The following is a 16,049-nucleotide window of genomic DNA, read 5'->3' on the forward strand; positions in this document are numbered from 1 at the left end:
CCGCCTTCCCCCGCCGGCGCGGGCGGTGACCCCGGCGGGCGCCGCGCCGGGCGGTTAACGCCCCTCAGCTGGCCCCGGCTCCGACCCTGGCCCCGGCCCCCTGCGCCCCGCCGGACACCGCGCTCGGCCGCCCGTGGCTCTGCGCCTGCCCCCGCTCTCCATCCCTCATCCCTCCTCCCTCCTCCCGCCCGCCCCGGCTCCCCTCCGCCTCCCCGGCCCCGGCCCCAGCCGCCGGCGCTACCCAGGATGCCCCGCTTCGGCGCAGGCGCGGCCGCTCAGGAAGAGGAAAATGGCATAAACAACCCCGAGCGCCGGGACCGCTGAGGAGGAGGAGGCGCCGCCGCCCCGGGCCGCGCGGCCCCTTTAAGAGGCGCGGAGTCGCCCCCTCCTCCTCCCCCTTCCGGAGCCGGACCCGGGGTGACGGCGGTCCCCGCGCCCCTTCCCCCTGCCCGCCCCCTTCCCCATGGTGCCGACCCCGGCGGCGGGGCGGTTGCCATGAACAGCAGCGGCCTGCCCTGCTCGTCGCCGTCGCCGGTGGTGGGGCCGCCGCCGGGGGCGGGGGTCGGCGTGGCGGGGCCGGCGGCCGGCGGGGCGGGGCCGGCGGCGGCGGCGGCGGAGGGGCCGTGAAGCTGAAGTTCTGCCGCTACTACGCCAAGGACAAGACCTGCTTCTACGGCGAGGAGTGCCAGTTCCTGCATGAGGAGCCGGGCGCCGCCCCCGCCGGCCCGGGGCCCGCCGCCCCCCCTCGGCGGGCTCCCGCTGGGCATCCCCCCGCCCGCAGCCGCTGCCGCCGGGCCGGGATACCCGCCCCACGGGGCCAGCTCGGGCCCGGCGGCGGCGGTGGTGGGGCCTAAGAAAGCCGAGCTGGGAGCGGGAGGCGGAGGCGGCGGCGGCGGCGGAGGGCTGGATGGCCCGCGGCTGGCGAGTGAGTGCGGCAGGGCGGCCCGGGGTGGGGTGGGGTGGGGCGGGGGCGCTGCCGGGACGGGGGCGGTGGGAGGGCGGACGGCGCCTCGTTCCTCATTCCCCGGAACGCCGCGGTATTGCCAGAAACAAATAACAACAGCCATAGTGGAGGCGGGGGGCCCCGGGCCGGCGGGGGCTCTCGGGCGGGCGGGTGCGCGGGGCTGTGCCGGCCGCCCGGACAGGATCCGGGCGGCACTGATGGGAAGGAGCGGGCAGGTGTGTGTGAGAAGGGACACCTCCTGTCTGGCTTTGAGGGGCACCCGGGCAGCTGTGCGTCGGTCCAGCGCTAGGCTTGGTGCAGGTTCACAGAACCTCTCTGCTCAAGGTCTAGCTGGGAGAAAGGAGGCAGCGCTTTCGGGAGTGGTACCCTCGGATCGGCACTTCCGAACAACATATGTTGAGTTTTGGCTCTTTTATGTTTTAAATGTTCCAGCTGAAGTATAACATTAAAATTATTTAAAAAATTTCTTTATAAATAACGATTCACCTCAATATGAGGAAGAACCTGTTTACGCTGAGAGTGGCAGGGCACTGGAACAGGCTGCCTCGGGAGGTTGTGGAATCTCCCTCTTTGGAGACATTCAAAACCCACTTGGACGTGTTTGTGTGTCAGCAGCTCTAGGTGGCCCTGCCTTGGCAGGGGGGGACGGACTAGGTGATCTCCAGAGGTCCCCTCTAACCCTAGTGATTCTGTGATAGATATCTACATTATTTACTACTGTGAACAGAAATTACTTCAATTTTTTTTCCCGAGTTGTTTTTCAGCTCTCATATGCAGCCCCTTTTCAAATGGTGAGAATTCAGATTGCCTGTATGTCATGCAGAGCGGCACTGCTGTTACTGGTTTCTTGTTCCTCTTCATGATGTGCGGTCCAATAGTTAGGTAGTTTTTGCAGTACAGTGGTTTTAATAACCAATCGTTTTGTAGGTAAAGCAGCACTTTGGCAGGCCATCAAAAGATGTTCCTTCAGAAAAGTCGTGCCTCTTTACATGAGTATATTAAGCTTGGCTGCATTATTGATTTGTGTCATAAACCTGGCATTTATTTACATTAAGTGGCTTGCCTACTAAATGGTCACAACAATATTTTCTCTGAAATTAAGATGTAACCATGCTGAACAGCTGTATGTAGGTGTTTAGTGCCTGATAAGTCTTTTGGGATCCTGCAGCTGCTGTTTTGCCAGGTGTGGTGAGCTTGTGCCACTGATTATTATCTCTGTAGTTGGTAGCTTCTCAGTATCATACGTTAACACGACACTGTCATGTGTACCCTTTCAGGAGGAACCTGTAATATACAGTTATTAAGGCTTTCTATTAAAAGCCTTCTGGATTTTTGGATTTTTGTCAAACTTCAGTTGTGCAAGCTGATGTCCCTCCTGCCATTAAATTTTTTTTTTTAATAGGTAGAAATATCTTGGAGAGATTCAACCTCAACAAGGCAATCATTTTTCATTTTTATTTTGGACAGAGTTAGGCGTGAAACACACTTTTTCCCCTGTGTGAATGAAAGTGACTAGGGGATTGAGACTTGGGGAGAGGATGCATAGTTTGGCTTCTGGGTAAAAGCTCCTCTCTGAAGGCTGTTCTTGTAAGACTCAGTTAAAAAAATTTGGCCAAGCCCTAAATCTAAGAAGAAACCCTTCAGAATTTGTTTGCTTGGAGGTTGATACTGCTGAGCAGTTAAATTATTTGAAACACTCGCTTCTGTTGAATCTGTCAGAGCTCCCTGCAGCTGTACCCATTGTGAGTGATTGCCTGCTGGAAAGGCCACCTCACTTGTTGCAGGTTTGCAGATTGTAGGAGGCAAAAGCTTTGACTGGTAGAAGATCTTAAAGGAAGGAGACTAGTTAGGAAAAAGAAGTAAGGAAAAGAAGGACAGGGAAATTTAAGTTGAAGAGCTAAGGAGTGGACCTAGTTTCACCTCTAAGCTTCCTTGCTTTACTATACATTTGTGCAACAAATAAGGAAAATAGTTTTTCAAAATCTAGATTTGATATGTATAGGTGCTGACAAGGTAATATTTAAGTTCCTTACCTTGTTGATGACCTATGGTGTTAACAGTATGATTTTCAAGTGGATGGAATGAAAGTTTTATTTCTATGAATGTAGGAACTAATAGTCAAAGTTGTATTAAGTAATAAAGTTCTGAGGATAAGAACATGAAATTGGGAATTGCCAAAAATCACCTGCCTGTACAGTCTCGCTGACTGTCTTCCCTAATTCAAAAGTATTTGGTAGTCTTAACATAGCTGTGGATGTCACCTTCTCTTCCTTCTTCCTCACTGGACCCCAGCATCATTCAGTGCACAGAGCAGATAATGCTCATTGACTAATTAACTGGGTAGTCCTATTTATTGTTACAAGTGGGTCAGTGCCTCATTCTAACATGCGTGTTACTCTAATCCTGCTTTGAGTACAGGATTATTAATTTACTTATAGGTTTTCCTATGGTAATCACAAAGGCCCCCCAAATACCAGTGTATTTTCACAACATGCATGGTAGGAATGTTGAGTGTCAAGAAAATGGTGAACAGTGAAAATACAAGAAATATTTCAGTGTGGAAGTATTTTGACAAGATAGTATGAAGTGGAATGAACAGGGGACATCTCAGAGCTAACCAGGAGAAGTTTCTCAGGCCATGTGTGGTTAAGCTATTCTGTACCGTAGATGTCCTGAATGCTAACAGCTGACAGGATTCCAGAAGTGGTCAGATAGTATTGGAAGAAAACTCTGCTTGAGATTATTTGATGCCTCTCTGATTCAGACTCGTCTTCCTCTACATATGGCTGAGAGCCTGCTGGGAAATCCTGCTTTATCCTTGCCTCATGCGTATGCTTTTGTCCACATATCCACTGCTGTTCAGCGTCAGAGATGAGGTAGTGGGCTAAATGTGGCTTTGGCCTGATGGTGTGGCTTTTTATGTTCTTGGGGAGCAGGACTGACCATGCTGATGAGCTCTGCGCACTTTCAGGAGTTAGCACTGCTGCCCACTGTCCCCAGATGGTTTGACATTTGGAGCACATGTGTGCAAAACACCATTCCTCCTCCTTCCACAGGAGTTGTGAGTGCTCAAGCCTTCTGCACGCTTCACCTTCCATATGTAAGGACTGCTTACAAAACAGGAAGCGTAGTTACTATTGCCTGTCTAAAATTTGATTTTAAAAAAATCTTTTTCAATAGAATCTCTGTGACAAAATAAGGGGGAAAGAAAAAGAAAAAAAACAAAACATTTTCTCCAGTTTTGCTAGCTGCTAAAGTCTACACATGGTGCTTTTCTAATAGAAAAGCGTGTCACAGATGTCAGCCTAGTGAGCAGCAGTGGCAGCAGGACCAAATCTGTACTAGGCTGTAGAAGGACCAGAGGGAGGGGAATGACTGGTACTTGATTTTTAGGGCAAAAGATATGATGGATTAATAGGACTTTAGGGAATAGCCTAGGGAAGGATGGGGAGAGGGCATGGCAGCATGAAAAATTTCTCTTCTTGTATCTGCTTTGTGTTCTCACTGGCACATTCTAACTTCTGTGAGCAGCAGACCAGCAGCCTGCTTTGATGCACGCATCTGACTTGTTCCTGGGGCGTTGTCCCTTCTCAGTGCTCCTGGGGGGAGTGTCTGGGGGGTAATGTGGTTGTGGTATTAAAATGCATCATGTATATACCTAAGTCAGACAAGTTAAAGTTGCATGGACAGCTCAATTGTATTTGTTAGCTTTCAAGTAGTTGAACAGGTGTAATATTCTTTTGCATGTAGACCTTGTAGTAGATGTTGATAGATACAAACCGAAGTGCGGCTCTAAACATTTGCTAATTTCCTCTCTGCTTTTTACTCTAGAGTATGTAACACAGAGTGCTGGCCTCTGATTCCTATAAATGTGTCCAAAACCCCGAGGTGCTGAGCTGAGGAGTGCCAGCTATGCTCGGGACCTGGCAACAGCAGCACTGGTGGGTGGGTTGGTGCCACTGGGCGAGGAGCTGGCCATGGTGAAGGTGCTGCTGCTGTTGTTGCCCAAGTTTCCTGTGCCTGGAGCTTGCCCACTCTCTCATTGTGAGATATTTTCATCTGGCTGTCTACTAGAAAGCTTTTTGCAAAGCCCTGCTGCTAGGAGCTCTGTAGTAGAAATACAGGCCTGTGTTTCTTTAAGGTAATGTTTTTCTATGGCTGCTGAGAAAGCGTGTCCATGAATAGACTTTACTGCCAGCCTGTGAGAAGGTGGAAAGAGACATCAAGACTTGGGGTGTGTTGGGGTGGCCTAATAAAAGTATCATGTCTGTTTTTGCAGCCATCACCCACATAATGTGTCTGGTCAGAGCAGTGGTGGCCTCTGCTGTAGCCACTCTATGCTATTGATTAGTAGTTAGCTTAGTGAGCGTTACAGCTGAGGTTTTGTGAAATCCATAAATATGCTAGGATTTGTGTGGAAAGACCTAGCCATTTGTATATTTTTTGCTTTTTAAAAGGTGTTTGAGTCTTTACACAGTACATTCCTTTTTAAACAAAATGAAGCAGCGGATATAGAAAAAAGGGGAAGATAGCCATTCAGCAGAACAGGTACTAAAGGTAATCTGTTGGATTACGCTTCTTAATGTAGTGAAACAATGGTCAGGATTATTCTAAATACGGATTTTTCTTATCTTCAGTAGCATTTCAGTATTTACTGGTTGAAATATTTAGAAACAGTTATTTCAAACTTTTAAATAGTTGCAGTATGTCACATACTGGTCACTTTTCCCTGGGTTTGTTTCTTCTTCACTTCTATACAGAAAATAGGTGTTATAGTAAAGGTTTATGGTTGAGAATTCTTTTTTCACACGTTTGTACTTTTTGCAGGTGATGCTATATTAGTTGTGTACCTCAGTTGCTTGTTTGTTTGTTTCTGAGAAGTGTTTCCCCTTTTAGTTTTCATTATACTTTTTCCAGGAGTTGACAGATCATACAATTTTCATCTTGTTTTGCTCTGAATATTTTTAAGAAATGGGGAGACAATTCCGAGCATTGAAGAGACATTTGGGACATTTGGAGACAGTTAGAGACAATTGAGAATTGAAGAGTAAAAACAATAACCAGTTAGAGATGCATGAGAGAAAATGAAAATTACTGATTTAATTTAATCACTTTTTGTCTCATATGTCAAATCCAGAAATCAGGAAATTAGACATGGATTTTCTTTTTGTTTTTACGTGTTTCATGTGGAAATCACAGAATCACAGAATGTTACAAGTTGGAAGGGACCCATAAGGATCATGGAGTCCAACTCTCAAGTAAATGGCCTGTGACCTGGAGGAGGATGATCTTTGAGGGGAGCTAAGAAAAAAGAAAGGAAAGAAAGAAAAATGTCTCAATCTCCCAAGTTATATGTGATTTTTGAGGGGCAGTTTTATGTGCGAAACTTAAAAAACCCACATTATTAATTGACGTTGAAGCTGATTTTATCTGTTTATTCACTTTGTGGGTTTTTTGTATTGTGTGGGAAATCATTCAAAGTCCAAATATTTCACAAGTATTACAAATGCCCGAGGAGTGCTGGTAACTACTTGTTTCTGGTAGAACTCACCCTGTGTTGGGTATTGAAGAATGTAAAGCAAGCACTATTACTCCTGTAATTGTATTCCTGCTTCAAAGGCAAACATGAAAAGGAGTGTGTGTGGATACTTACGTTATGTGAGCAAACTCTATATGCTGTATCTTAATAATTTGATGCTTGTTTTTCAAGATTCTTATTTATTTTCTATTTAGCAGGTATTAGATAACTGATTTTTTTTAGTTATCACTGTAGAAGTGGGCCTGCAGGAATTATTTGAATGTCAGAAAATAGTGACTTTGGGGACTAACTCAGAAAGAGTTCTGTGTAAGGAGGTACCTATAATCAAATTTAGATTGCTGTGGAAAAGTGGACAATTGGTAAGTGAGGGTAGGGTGATAAGCACAGGCAGAAGCACTTCTGTAGAACCTCTAAAGCAGAAAAAATAACCTTGGTCATGAGGCAGTTGATGGAAAGGGGTCAGTGGAGGGACTTGGATAGTAAACTCATGTGGCTGATGTTTTCCTGATCTACTGCTTTCTAGTGAAGATGTAATGCATTATACCATCAGAAAAATGGCGTGGTCAATCACTGTGTATTGGACGTATCTTGGAATCGATCACACCCTTTGTGTGTGCATTTGTGTGTTGGCTCCACAAGTCTTTCAGTAGTTGTAAAAGTTCCAATTATGTGTTTGTTTTGTTTGATCTTCAAAGGTATTTTGTGCTTAGAACTTACTTGTACTTTTTTTAATTTGCTTCCTAACAGCATTTTACTCCTGACCTGTTTTAAATTTGAGAATAGAGATTTAGAAACAAAGTACAGATGTACAAAAGTGAGATGAGAGATCTGCATTGCACAAGTTGTTGTCAAGTTTGTCATGCAATATGTGATTCCTGTAGTCTGTGGGTAGAGTCCCATAATTTCAGTTGGTCTAATGCTGAGGCAGCTGGCAGGAAGATCTTTTATGCGTTCTCCCCGGCTGCTGTGAAAAACGTCCTAATGTTCTGTTCAGGTAATCTGCACACACTTCATGCAACTATTTTTATTAAAAAAGATTTGATTTTGTTAGGAGTAGGCTATGAAACCCAAAGCTTAAATGTTTGAAAAATGTGATGCAGTTTGTTGAATAGTTTGATGTGGTGTTTTAGGAGTTGTGAAAGCTGTTGGAGAGGGTTAGTTCTGAAAGCTATGATATTAAGTAATTACACTACTTTAAATTGCTGTTTTTGATAAGAGTAGTTCTGATGCCTCTTTTGAGAAAGTACTAACTTTAATTTGTATTATCACTGTGCTTTTGAACTTGGTCCATGACAAGGAGTCCAACTGCTCTAGACTCTGTACTAAGACTTTTATAGAACAGAAGGATGGCACCTATCCTATTTTTCAGTCTTTGTCAGATACTTCTATGATATGTGAGATAAATAAATAAAAAACCAGACAGTCCAGTCATTTAATATTATGGTAAAGATAGCTGTTTTCCTTTGTTTGCCTGTGAATATCTCATTGCCAAGTAGGAGTGTTTGCAAATAAGGCAGCATTTCATCCAAACTGTTTTGCTTCCTGCCTGCCTTTCCGCCAACTTGGTTCGTTTGTGCTGTCTGCCCTCCAACTGCACTCTGTTGCAGCATCTGAACCCAGGTGTGTGCTTTTACTTTTGTGTCTCGTGCCTGAGAGTGTCGTTCACTTTCTTTGTCTGCTGCCTGTATTTCAGTGATTCCTAGTCTATGTTTCAAAAACATTGCATTAAATGAGAGAGGCATAAAAACATTAGAGATTCCCATTTCCCTAACAAATTCTAACAGTAGTGGCACTGTAAAGAAAGTAACACTGAGTATGTATACTAGTGTGTAGTGCTTGTGAACTGTTAAAGGTGTACAAGTGAGGTTAGGACTACCAGCACATGATTATTTCCTGGTGCAAGTAAATGTACGTGTCAGTACAAAGCAAAGGAAGACAAGCATAAGCTTCTCTGGCACTTTGGTTCTTCTAGGAAACTAAAAGGACACCAATCTTAAATGACTTGCCATAGGTAGGCTTGGTATACAAGTTTTATTGTTTTTGTCTCAATATTAGGATAGCTATCTCTGTAAAATTCCACTGGAGATATGATACTGTAGTTTTTACTGCTTCGTATCTAGCTGAGATAACACCTTGTCCCTTGGATGCACATGTATACAATGAACCTGTGATTCAGTTTACCAAGCTGTGAAAAGTGCACTGTTGCAGTGTTGAGGGTTTAAATCAACATTATATGTAAACTTTTTACCCAACATCAAAATAATTGTACAGGGTTTTTAAAAGCAGTGATAATAGCAAAATGAACTGTTTCAATCCGTGTTCTGTTACCTTTCCAGAAGTCTTTAAATTGTTTTTTTGAAAAGTGTCAGCTAAATCTGTTGTGGTCTTACTTTAGCCCATTGATTTTGGGGGCAATATATCACATTACTAGAAAGGATCCTTTTTTATATTAAGAACAATGTCTGAGATGATCAGTGCTGATACTAGGTTCGTGAAAGCAGCAGTCTAGGATAGTGCAGTATTTGTTTACTGGTTCGTGAAATGATAGAGTGAAAATATCAGAAATGCAGTCTTTTCAGATAATATTTGTATTCAGATAGTGCTGGTATTAGACAAGACGAACATTAGACTAAAACTAACCAAAACCCACTGGTTCTGTTGAAGCGCCTATGTTGAATTCATCACAGTGCTACTGAAGCACTTAAGCTGTGATGAGATACTTTGTTTCTGAAAAAAAGTCTTTGTAAGGAAGGCAAAAGTAACTATGCTTTTTTTTTTTCTCTTTGGTGGCTACATCTGGTGGGAAGCCTACTCTCCACTAAAATTCTGCAGGAGAGGAATTATATAAGAAGATATTTATTTTTAATTGCAGTTGTCACGTTAAGCTGCAGTGTTACTCACCAAGCAAGAAATTTATTAGATAATGTGTGTACAAAGAATAGAAAACCTCTTCTGAATTTCTCAAGATGTTGTATTTAATTTTTTTTCCAGAATTGCCAGAATGTAACTTCTGTCTTTTATAGTGATGGAATTTAGAAATTTTTTCTTGTTTTCACATGTGCTTACATAACATGAGGTTTTCTCCCCCACTGGATTTTTAGTTTTTCCCTTATACATCCATCTTTTCTCTGACTTGCCTAGTCAACCTTTCTACTTTTATAAGGAAGTTGTTGCTTCTCTCCAATGAGAGCCTGTTGAAAATATGTACAGCTTCAATGCATGGATAGTACTGTTACACAACAGGAAGACTTATTCTTTTTTTTTTAAAAAAAAGCCAATTTGGGGTTGTCTAAACTTCCCTAAGGTTATAATCAATGCTTTAAGATACAAAAAGGTTTTATTTTTTATTCTAATAGCACAGTGTGTGAAATATTTGGAAGATACTTGCAATTGTTACATAGGAAAGATTTGGATATGTAAATTGAATGCAAGGACTGATGTGAATTAGTAAACACATGAGAATAAAAACTTTATAAGGACTAAGATCTTCTTCCAGCTTAGGCTTCCATTTTTTTAATACCACACTGCTCATGTGGTGAAGTGCGCCCACTTCTGTAGACCTTTTATGGATTGCTTGGGATAAGTAATTTTTCTTTTATTCATGCTCTGAACTACTGTGGCTTTCCAGAAGCAATTGAGAATTTCTGATTTGCCAAATGTTTGACAGAAGGAGGATAAAGCCTTCTACTTCTTGTAGAGAAGGACAGGTGCCAAATACAGTAAAAATACCTTGGCTGTTTAGGTATTTGCTGGGCTTTGAACAGTGTAAAAGCTGAATCCCCCTTTGAATGCAAACGGAGGATGTAGTGAACACTCTTTGTTTTGTTCTATAGGCAATAGGTATGCTTGCCACTTCTACAGCATTCTCTTCTAAATGTGAGCTACTGCCAAGAAAACTGTCCTTTCCTCCAGTGAATGTACTTTTGATTGGAATGGCCATACCATTGCACTTAAGTATAGAGATGGCCTTCCTGCAGCTCAGATAAAGAAAATGTTATGGAGTAGCTTTCGCTGTCTGGAATGCCCAGTTAGATATCAGTGTGCCAATAGAAAGCCAAAATTGTAGCTTTGAGCAGTTTAAGTGGGTTGGAAAAGGCTTGCATAACTAGTAGCAGCGGTAGAAAAGCAGCAGTGTCAAAGATCCACTTTGTCATTCCCAGCAGCATCTTCAGCCTAACTCAGCTCTGGGGTTGCTGCCCAAAGCTTGCTGCTGCTTGCAGCTTGAGCTACCTGGCACTGAGAATGCTTCAGGCAGAGTGGGAGCGGAGCACCTGGTGCTGTATTTGTCCCCTAGCAAGGTTACTGGCACTGACTCCAGTGCTTTGTTTGGATAAGGGGTGACTGAGCTGTACCAGCGGTCTGGAGTTACTGGAGGTCAGCTCTGGGATTTCTTCACACTGAGAGGGCTCTTCACGTGCCTTACTGCTCATTGTGACAAAACTTCTAAGTTCTCATTTGCCTGTTTCCAGTTTGAAAGATTTTGTGCCTTAACTTTGTGTCCAATGGAGAAATGAAGGTCCTTGGATTCTCATGTTTGACTCTGCCACAGTGAGGAGCAGTAGAAGGAGCAGAAAGAATAGTCTTTTTTAGTTCCTCAGCAGAACCTGAAGGATTGGTAAAGTTGATGGTGTCATCTGAGGGAGTAACTTGCCAGTTGGTTAAAAATTGGATAGAATCTGGAGTTTCTGGCAGAAGTATGAGATGAAATAACAGATAGACTGTTGAAATTATGTAGTATGCCTTGAAATGACAGTTGTTCCTGGAAATACTTGGTCAGTCAAGTTGTAATATCTTTTACAGTCTAGATATAGCATAAAAACTGCAAGATTTTTTGATAATGGCTGAAATGCAGACAGACAAAACTATATTGGAAATGATTTTTTACAATAATTAGAAATCACAGTGAGAACCCTGAAAAATTTATGGGCAAACTAGACTGAAACTACTTACAATTAAACATGAATTTGCTATCTTTTTGTTTTCTTCTATGAATGAGTCCTCGTATTTTCATGATGCCATAAAATGATTGTGTTAAGATAACTAATCTTCACAGTGTAAGTTAGGGAATGACTGTAGTGGGTAGGATTAGACAGTATTTGGCATTACTGCAGACATTAATATTTTCCCTGGTACAGTAGTTGAACCATAAAATACTTTTCTTAAACTTCTGAATGTGAATTTCCCAAATGAAATTAAAGGAGGAAGAGAAGTCTAAAAGACAAATCCAAAAAGTTTTGTCTTTTTTTAGGGCTGTAACAAGAAGACTTCTGAAGCTTCTATGTGGCTACTAATTTAAAATTGTGAAGGAGGATCTAGGGCATGGATAGTGGAGGGAGTTTTATTTTCCTGTTAGCTAAGATAACTTTTAAAACTTCTTAAGAAAGAAGTTACAATTTGTTAGTAATTAGCATCTTTAAAGTTTCTTAGATGTTTCCTTCAAACCTACAGAGTATACAAATAATATTCTAGATTAGGCAGCAGTACTCTTAAGAATCTTTTGCCCTTGCAAAACTGACGTGTTTTGCCACTGAGATATTTATCTCACTTTATTTGATCTCTCACATACAGCTCTTCATTTGGGGTGCTCTTGGTGTTACCCCAGTTGGCTGGTTCATACAGCTCCAGTCCCAGGGAGCACATCTGGGCAGTGTTTCCATCTGTGGTGTGTGTGCTACTAGTCATTCTCTCTTCCAGCCCTTCCTGTGATTATGTAGGACTGTACTTCTTTGGCTGTTTCCTCTGCCTGCTGCATGGAAATGGCTCACCGGGTCATGTAGGCTCTTTTGGAGGGAAAATTCCTGTTCTGATGAAAGTTGATGGTTTATAATATGTATTCCTTTAGCTGTGCCACAAAGTTGCATTTTATTTCCTTTGAGGGTTAGGATCAAAAAGTTGCTTCTGGGTGTCACCTTTTGGCTACATATCCTTCCAGAAGTTCAAGTTGGATAGTTTGGTACAGGATGTTCTGCGTTGGATGTGTGCCTTCCTACCTTGGAGCTACCCATTACTCATGCCTGTTGGCTTGCAGTGGCCTGGCCATTGTGATAAGTGTCTTTACAATTCCACGTGGGTGTTTTTACGGAAGGCTGATTTGCACTGCAGCTTGTATACCATTGTAAATGCTGCTTTTTTTCTTTTTTCTTTTTTTTTTTTTTCCCTATCAAAGTAATACCTGCTTGGGTGTTGTGTTAATTATGACTGCTACTTGTTGTTCTTTGTAGTTTTATAGTATTAATTTATTTTTTCTTAAAGTCCTGTACTTGTGTGTCATGCCCTTGTTTCTAGATGGGATGAATTTCATCTTAAATCCTTCACACTGACCTTCAGTCTAAAAGATTTTTTTGGCTACATTTTATGAGAATGTTGCCACTTTATGAAGTATGAAATAATGAACATTGTCATATACTTTTAAGGGAGCGTTTAAAATGTTTGTGGTTTCTATGAAAGGATGTGAGATATTTTTAAATGTATATTTTCTATATGTTACCCTTTAAAAGAACCAGTACATCCAGTTGCAAGCTCTACTGGACAAATATATTTCCAAGAAGGGTATGCAAGAATATAGGTTTTCATAAAATGAGCTTTCCTTCTACGTTTCTTTTAGTTCATTTGTTTTCTCTTTTATATCATTACGTTCCTTGCTATTCTTGTTTGTAAAGTTCAGACTCCTTATCTCTTTCTGCATTTGTGCTGTAACTTCATGCTACAAATGTTGTCATTTAGCTACAAATACTCTCTTTCATAAACTTCCTTTCTCTTGCTGTGCACTAACATGTTTCTAGATGTTTTGCTGAGAAGATGATAGTACCAATCTTCTTCCTCTTCTACTCTCCACCAAAAAAAAAAAAAATTGTAAGATATATTAGCAAAAAGCCTATGGTAAACTAAATTTTTTCTGAAACGTTTTCCGTTTCTTTTCCTTCTAGTTCCTGGAATGGATGGCGGTGGGTTAGCTGATGCTAATCTAACAGATTCCTACTTTAGCACCAGCTTCATTGGCGTTAATGGATTTGGAAGTCCTGCTGAAACGAAGTATCCCATGATGCAGGTAATAGCAGTGATTTGTATAGTGTTTCATTAGTTCTGGCTGGTGTTACACCAAAAAGGGAAAACTGTTCAAGAGGCAGGACCAATGGAGCTTTCTGGAATGTCATCTTATACAGAGTATATGCTCACTTTAATCTTGCAAATGAAAATGAAACAGTATCATTGCTTTAAAAATCGTCTTTATGAGCACTTACCTGAGCTGTCGAGTCGTGCTTTGCTGCATACGTTAACTCTGTGTTCCTAGATTTCTTTTTAGGCTCATAGCTTTTGATGGGCTTTTACTAAATATATAAAAATTAGGTTTTGAAACATTTCTAAGATGAAAAGTCACCAAAGCAAAATGTGAACTGTCAAACCTGAAATTACTAGGCAAAAATTTCAGAATTTGTGAACTCAGACTCAGGTGGTGTAATTAAATTCACATTTAAATCTTCTGAGATGTATCCCTGTGTATAGTGTTCTGTAGATGTTGGCATAGGAACTCCCATGAAGTAGAATTTGTTGTGTAGGTAGTATTATGCAAAATTTACAACAAAAGGCTACCATATTTAAAACCTAACTGAGTATCTGTGCAATTAACACATGAAGTACTCTAACAACTCTCTCAAAGTGTTATGCTTTTTAAAAGAAGCATGGTCTGTCCATGAAAAGAAGATGGTCTGTCCTGTATTTAACAAACCAGCTTCTGGTAAATGAAAGAGAGCACGAGTCAAACAGTTTACACTGAGTCCTGACAACAACTCTCTTTTTTATATCGAGGAAACTCTCCTTATGAGCTTACTTTGATCTCAATTGTGGCTGTATTATGGATTGAAAAATAACTCAGCAAAAGGTGGGAATTAATTAGGTGTGTTCCCTTTTTTCTTTTCTTGTTTGGTTGTGTTTTTGTTTTTTTTTTTTTTACTGCATGTTTTCAAGAAGGCTTATTTATTCAAGAAGGCTTATTTATTTCGTATTCAACAGAATTGCCAAAGTATGGAAATGTTTTACTGACAGTGATGCATGATTTAAAAAGAAAAATTTTAACCTCTGATCCCAACGTGTACTACTGAAGCTGGCAGTTAAAAAATTTTTGTATTACTGAGGTGATAAAATTTTACATTTTTAGCACAGTCATTATGTTTAGTATTCTTAAAGTGTATGCTACAGAAACACTGTCTTTCTAAACACAAATTTTTAATTTTAACTCTTTCTTCTAGAAAGACAATATGGCATGCATCTAACATGAATGCTCACAGGATTTTTAAATACTAATATCTGTGAGATTATAGTCAAGGAAAACAACATTGTTGTTTGAGAAGAAATTGATGTGCCTCTTGCCCATTTGAGGAAAGAAAATTACTTCTCAAGAAGGGTTTCATTAGTGTTGAGTAAGTGCTTAGAGGCATTAAACTGCATTTTAAAAAACATTCCTGTATCATTTTTTTTCCTTTGAATCATATAATTTAAGGTCTTGTTTGCATAGGTAAAGCTGGTAACGCTGTCTGTTTTGATTCTGTGTCAGCTTCTAAGTTAAATCCATACCAACTAAGTTTAGTCATTTGGAAGGAGAGTTTTCATGTCATTCAGCTCTTTGGAGAACAAGGCAAGGGAGAAATCTTAGTGGATCTCACTTTAAATAATACTAATTCTTTATGATTTGGAACAGAGACTTTAAATCTGATAGATTGGTTATTGTGTCCAAATCCTCTCCAAGAAAAGGATTTGCTCACTCTCTCTGAAAATCTGCCCAGATTTTGTCACTTGATTAAACCTTTGCAAAACTGGTTTATATAGGCCCACTGGAGACTTCCTAGATGTTAGCTAATTTCCCAAAGATGTAATCTGCATTGGCATGTTCCAGCTTGAGTACATTTTTGCAGTTATAGCTCTGGCCTAATCTAAGCCTTGCCTGAACTCCAAGCAGGAATACTGATTTGCTTCATTTGCCTCTTAGCTTCCACTTCAGACTGAAGCAGCATGGAAATGGATCTATATTTAATAAAAGACGTCTGCATCTGTGTTAATTGGAGCAGAGGGGTCTGTAAGGGAAAAGAGTTTTATGTTCTGGGCTTAGACAAACTCAGCTGAAATGAATAAAGATCTAGGAAAGGTTGAGCAAAGGGACTGAAGCAGAGGGGAGGCATTGGTGGGACACTTGCAGGATGGGGACTGGAATTTTACAAGTGAAATACACAGAAACTGAACAAGGAAAAGTTGTTATAATGCTAAGGTGGGTTAAAGTAGGGTGGAGAGAAAACAATCTATGTCCCTATTTCTCTCCAGGTCCTTGAATCAAACTAAAGATACTGTTCTACCATCAGTGAAACATCAAACATCTTCTGCAAAATATCTCATTAATTCTTAGTTTTGCTTTTGCAGATGGAAGCATCAGTTCCATCTGAGTTACCTTGTTATCTCTGGTGGCTCTATAGTTCACAAACAGATGCTTCAGTGATGCAATAGGAGGCAACTTTCTCAACTTGCTTTTTCAAATTGGGAAATTGCACAAACATGTAA

At 41.3% G+C, this 16,049-nt stretch overlaps 1 protein-coding gene across 1 annotated transcript in view; it reads left to right on the forward strand.

The window, feature by feature from the left end:
* Positions 1–377: 377 nt before the first annotated feature.
* The window catches only part of PAN3 (poly(A) specific ribonuclease subunit PAN3), a 76,024-nt gene continuing 60,352 nt past the window's right edge, over positions 378–16,049 (forward strand). The window contains 4 exon segments of the mRNA XM_050331216.1: positions 378–603; positions 606–736; positions 738–925; positions 13,430–13,551. Coding sequence (XP_050187173.1) covers positions 496–603; positions 606–736; positions 738–925; positions 13,430–13,551 — 549 coding nt within the window. The 5' untranslated portion in view covers positions 378–495.

Source organism: Myiozetetes cayanensis, unplaced genomic scaffold, assembly GCF_022539395.1.
Source record: "Myiozetetes cayanensis isolate MyiCay16 unplaced genomic scaffold, myiCay2020 scf5-8, whole genome shotgun sequence".
Lineage (NCBI taxonomy): Eukaryota > Metazoa > Chordata > Aves > Passeriformes > Tyrannidae > Myiozetetes > Myiozetetes cayanensis.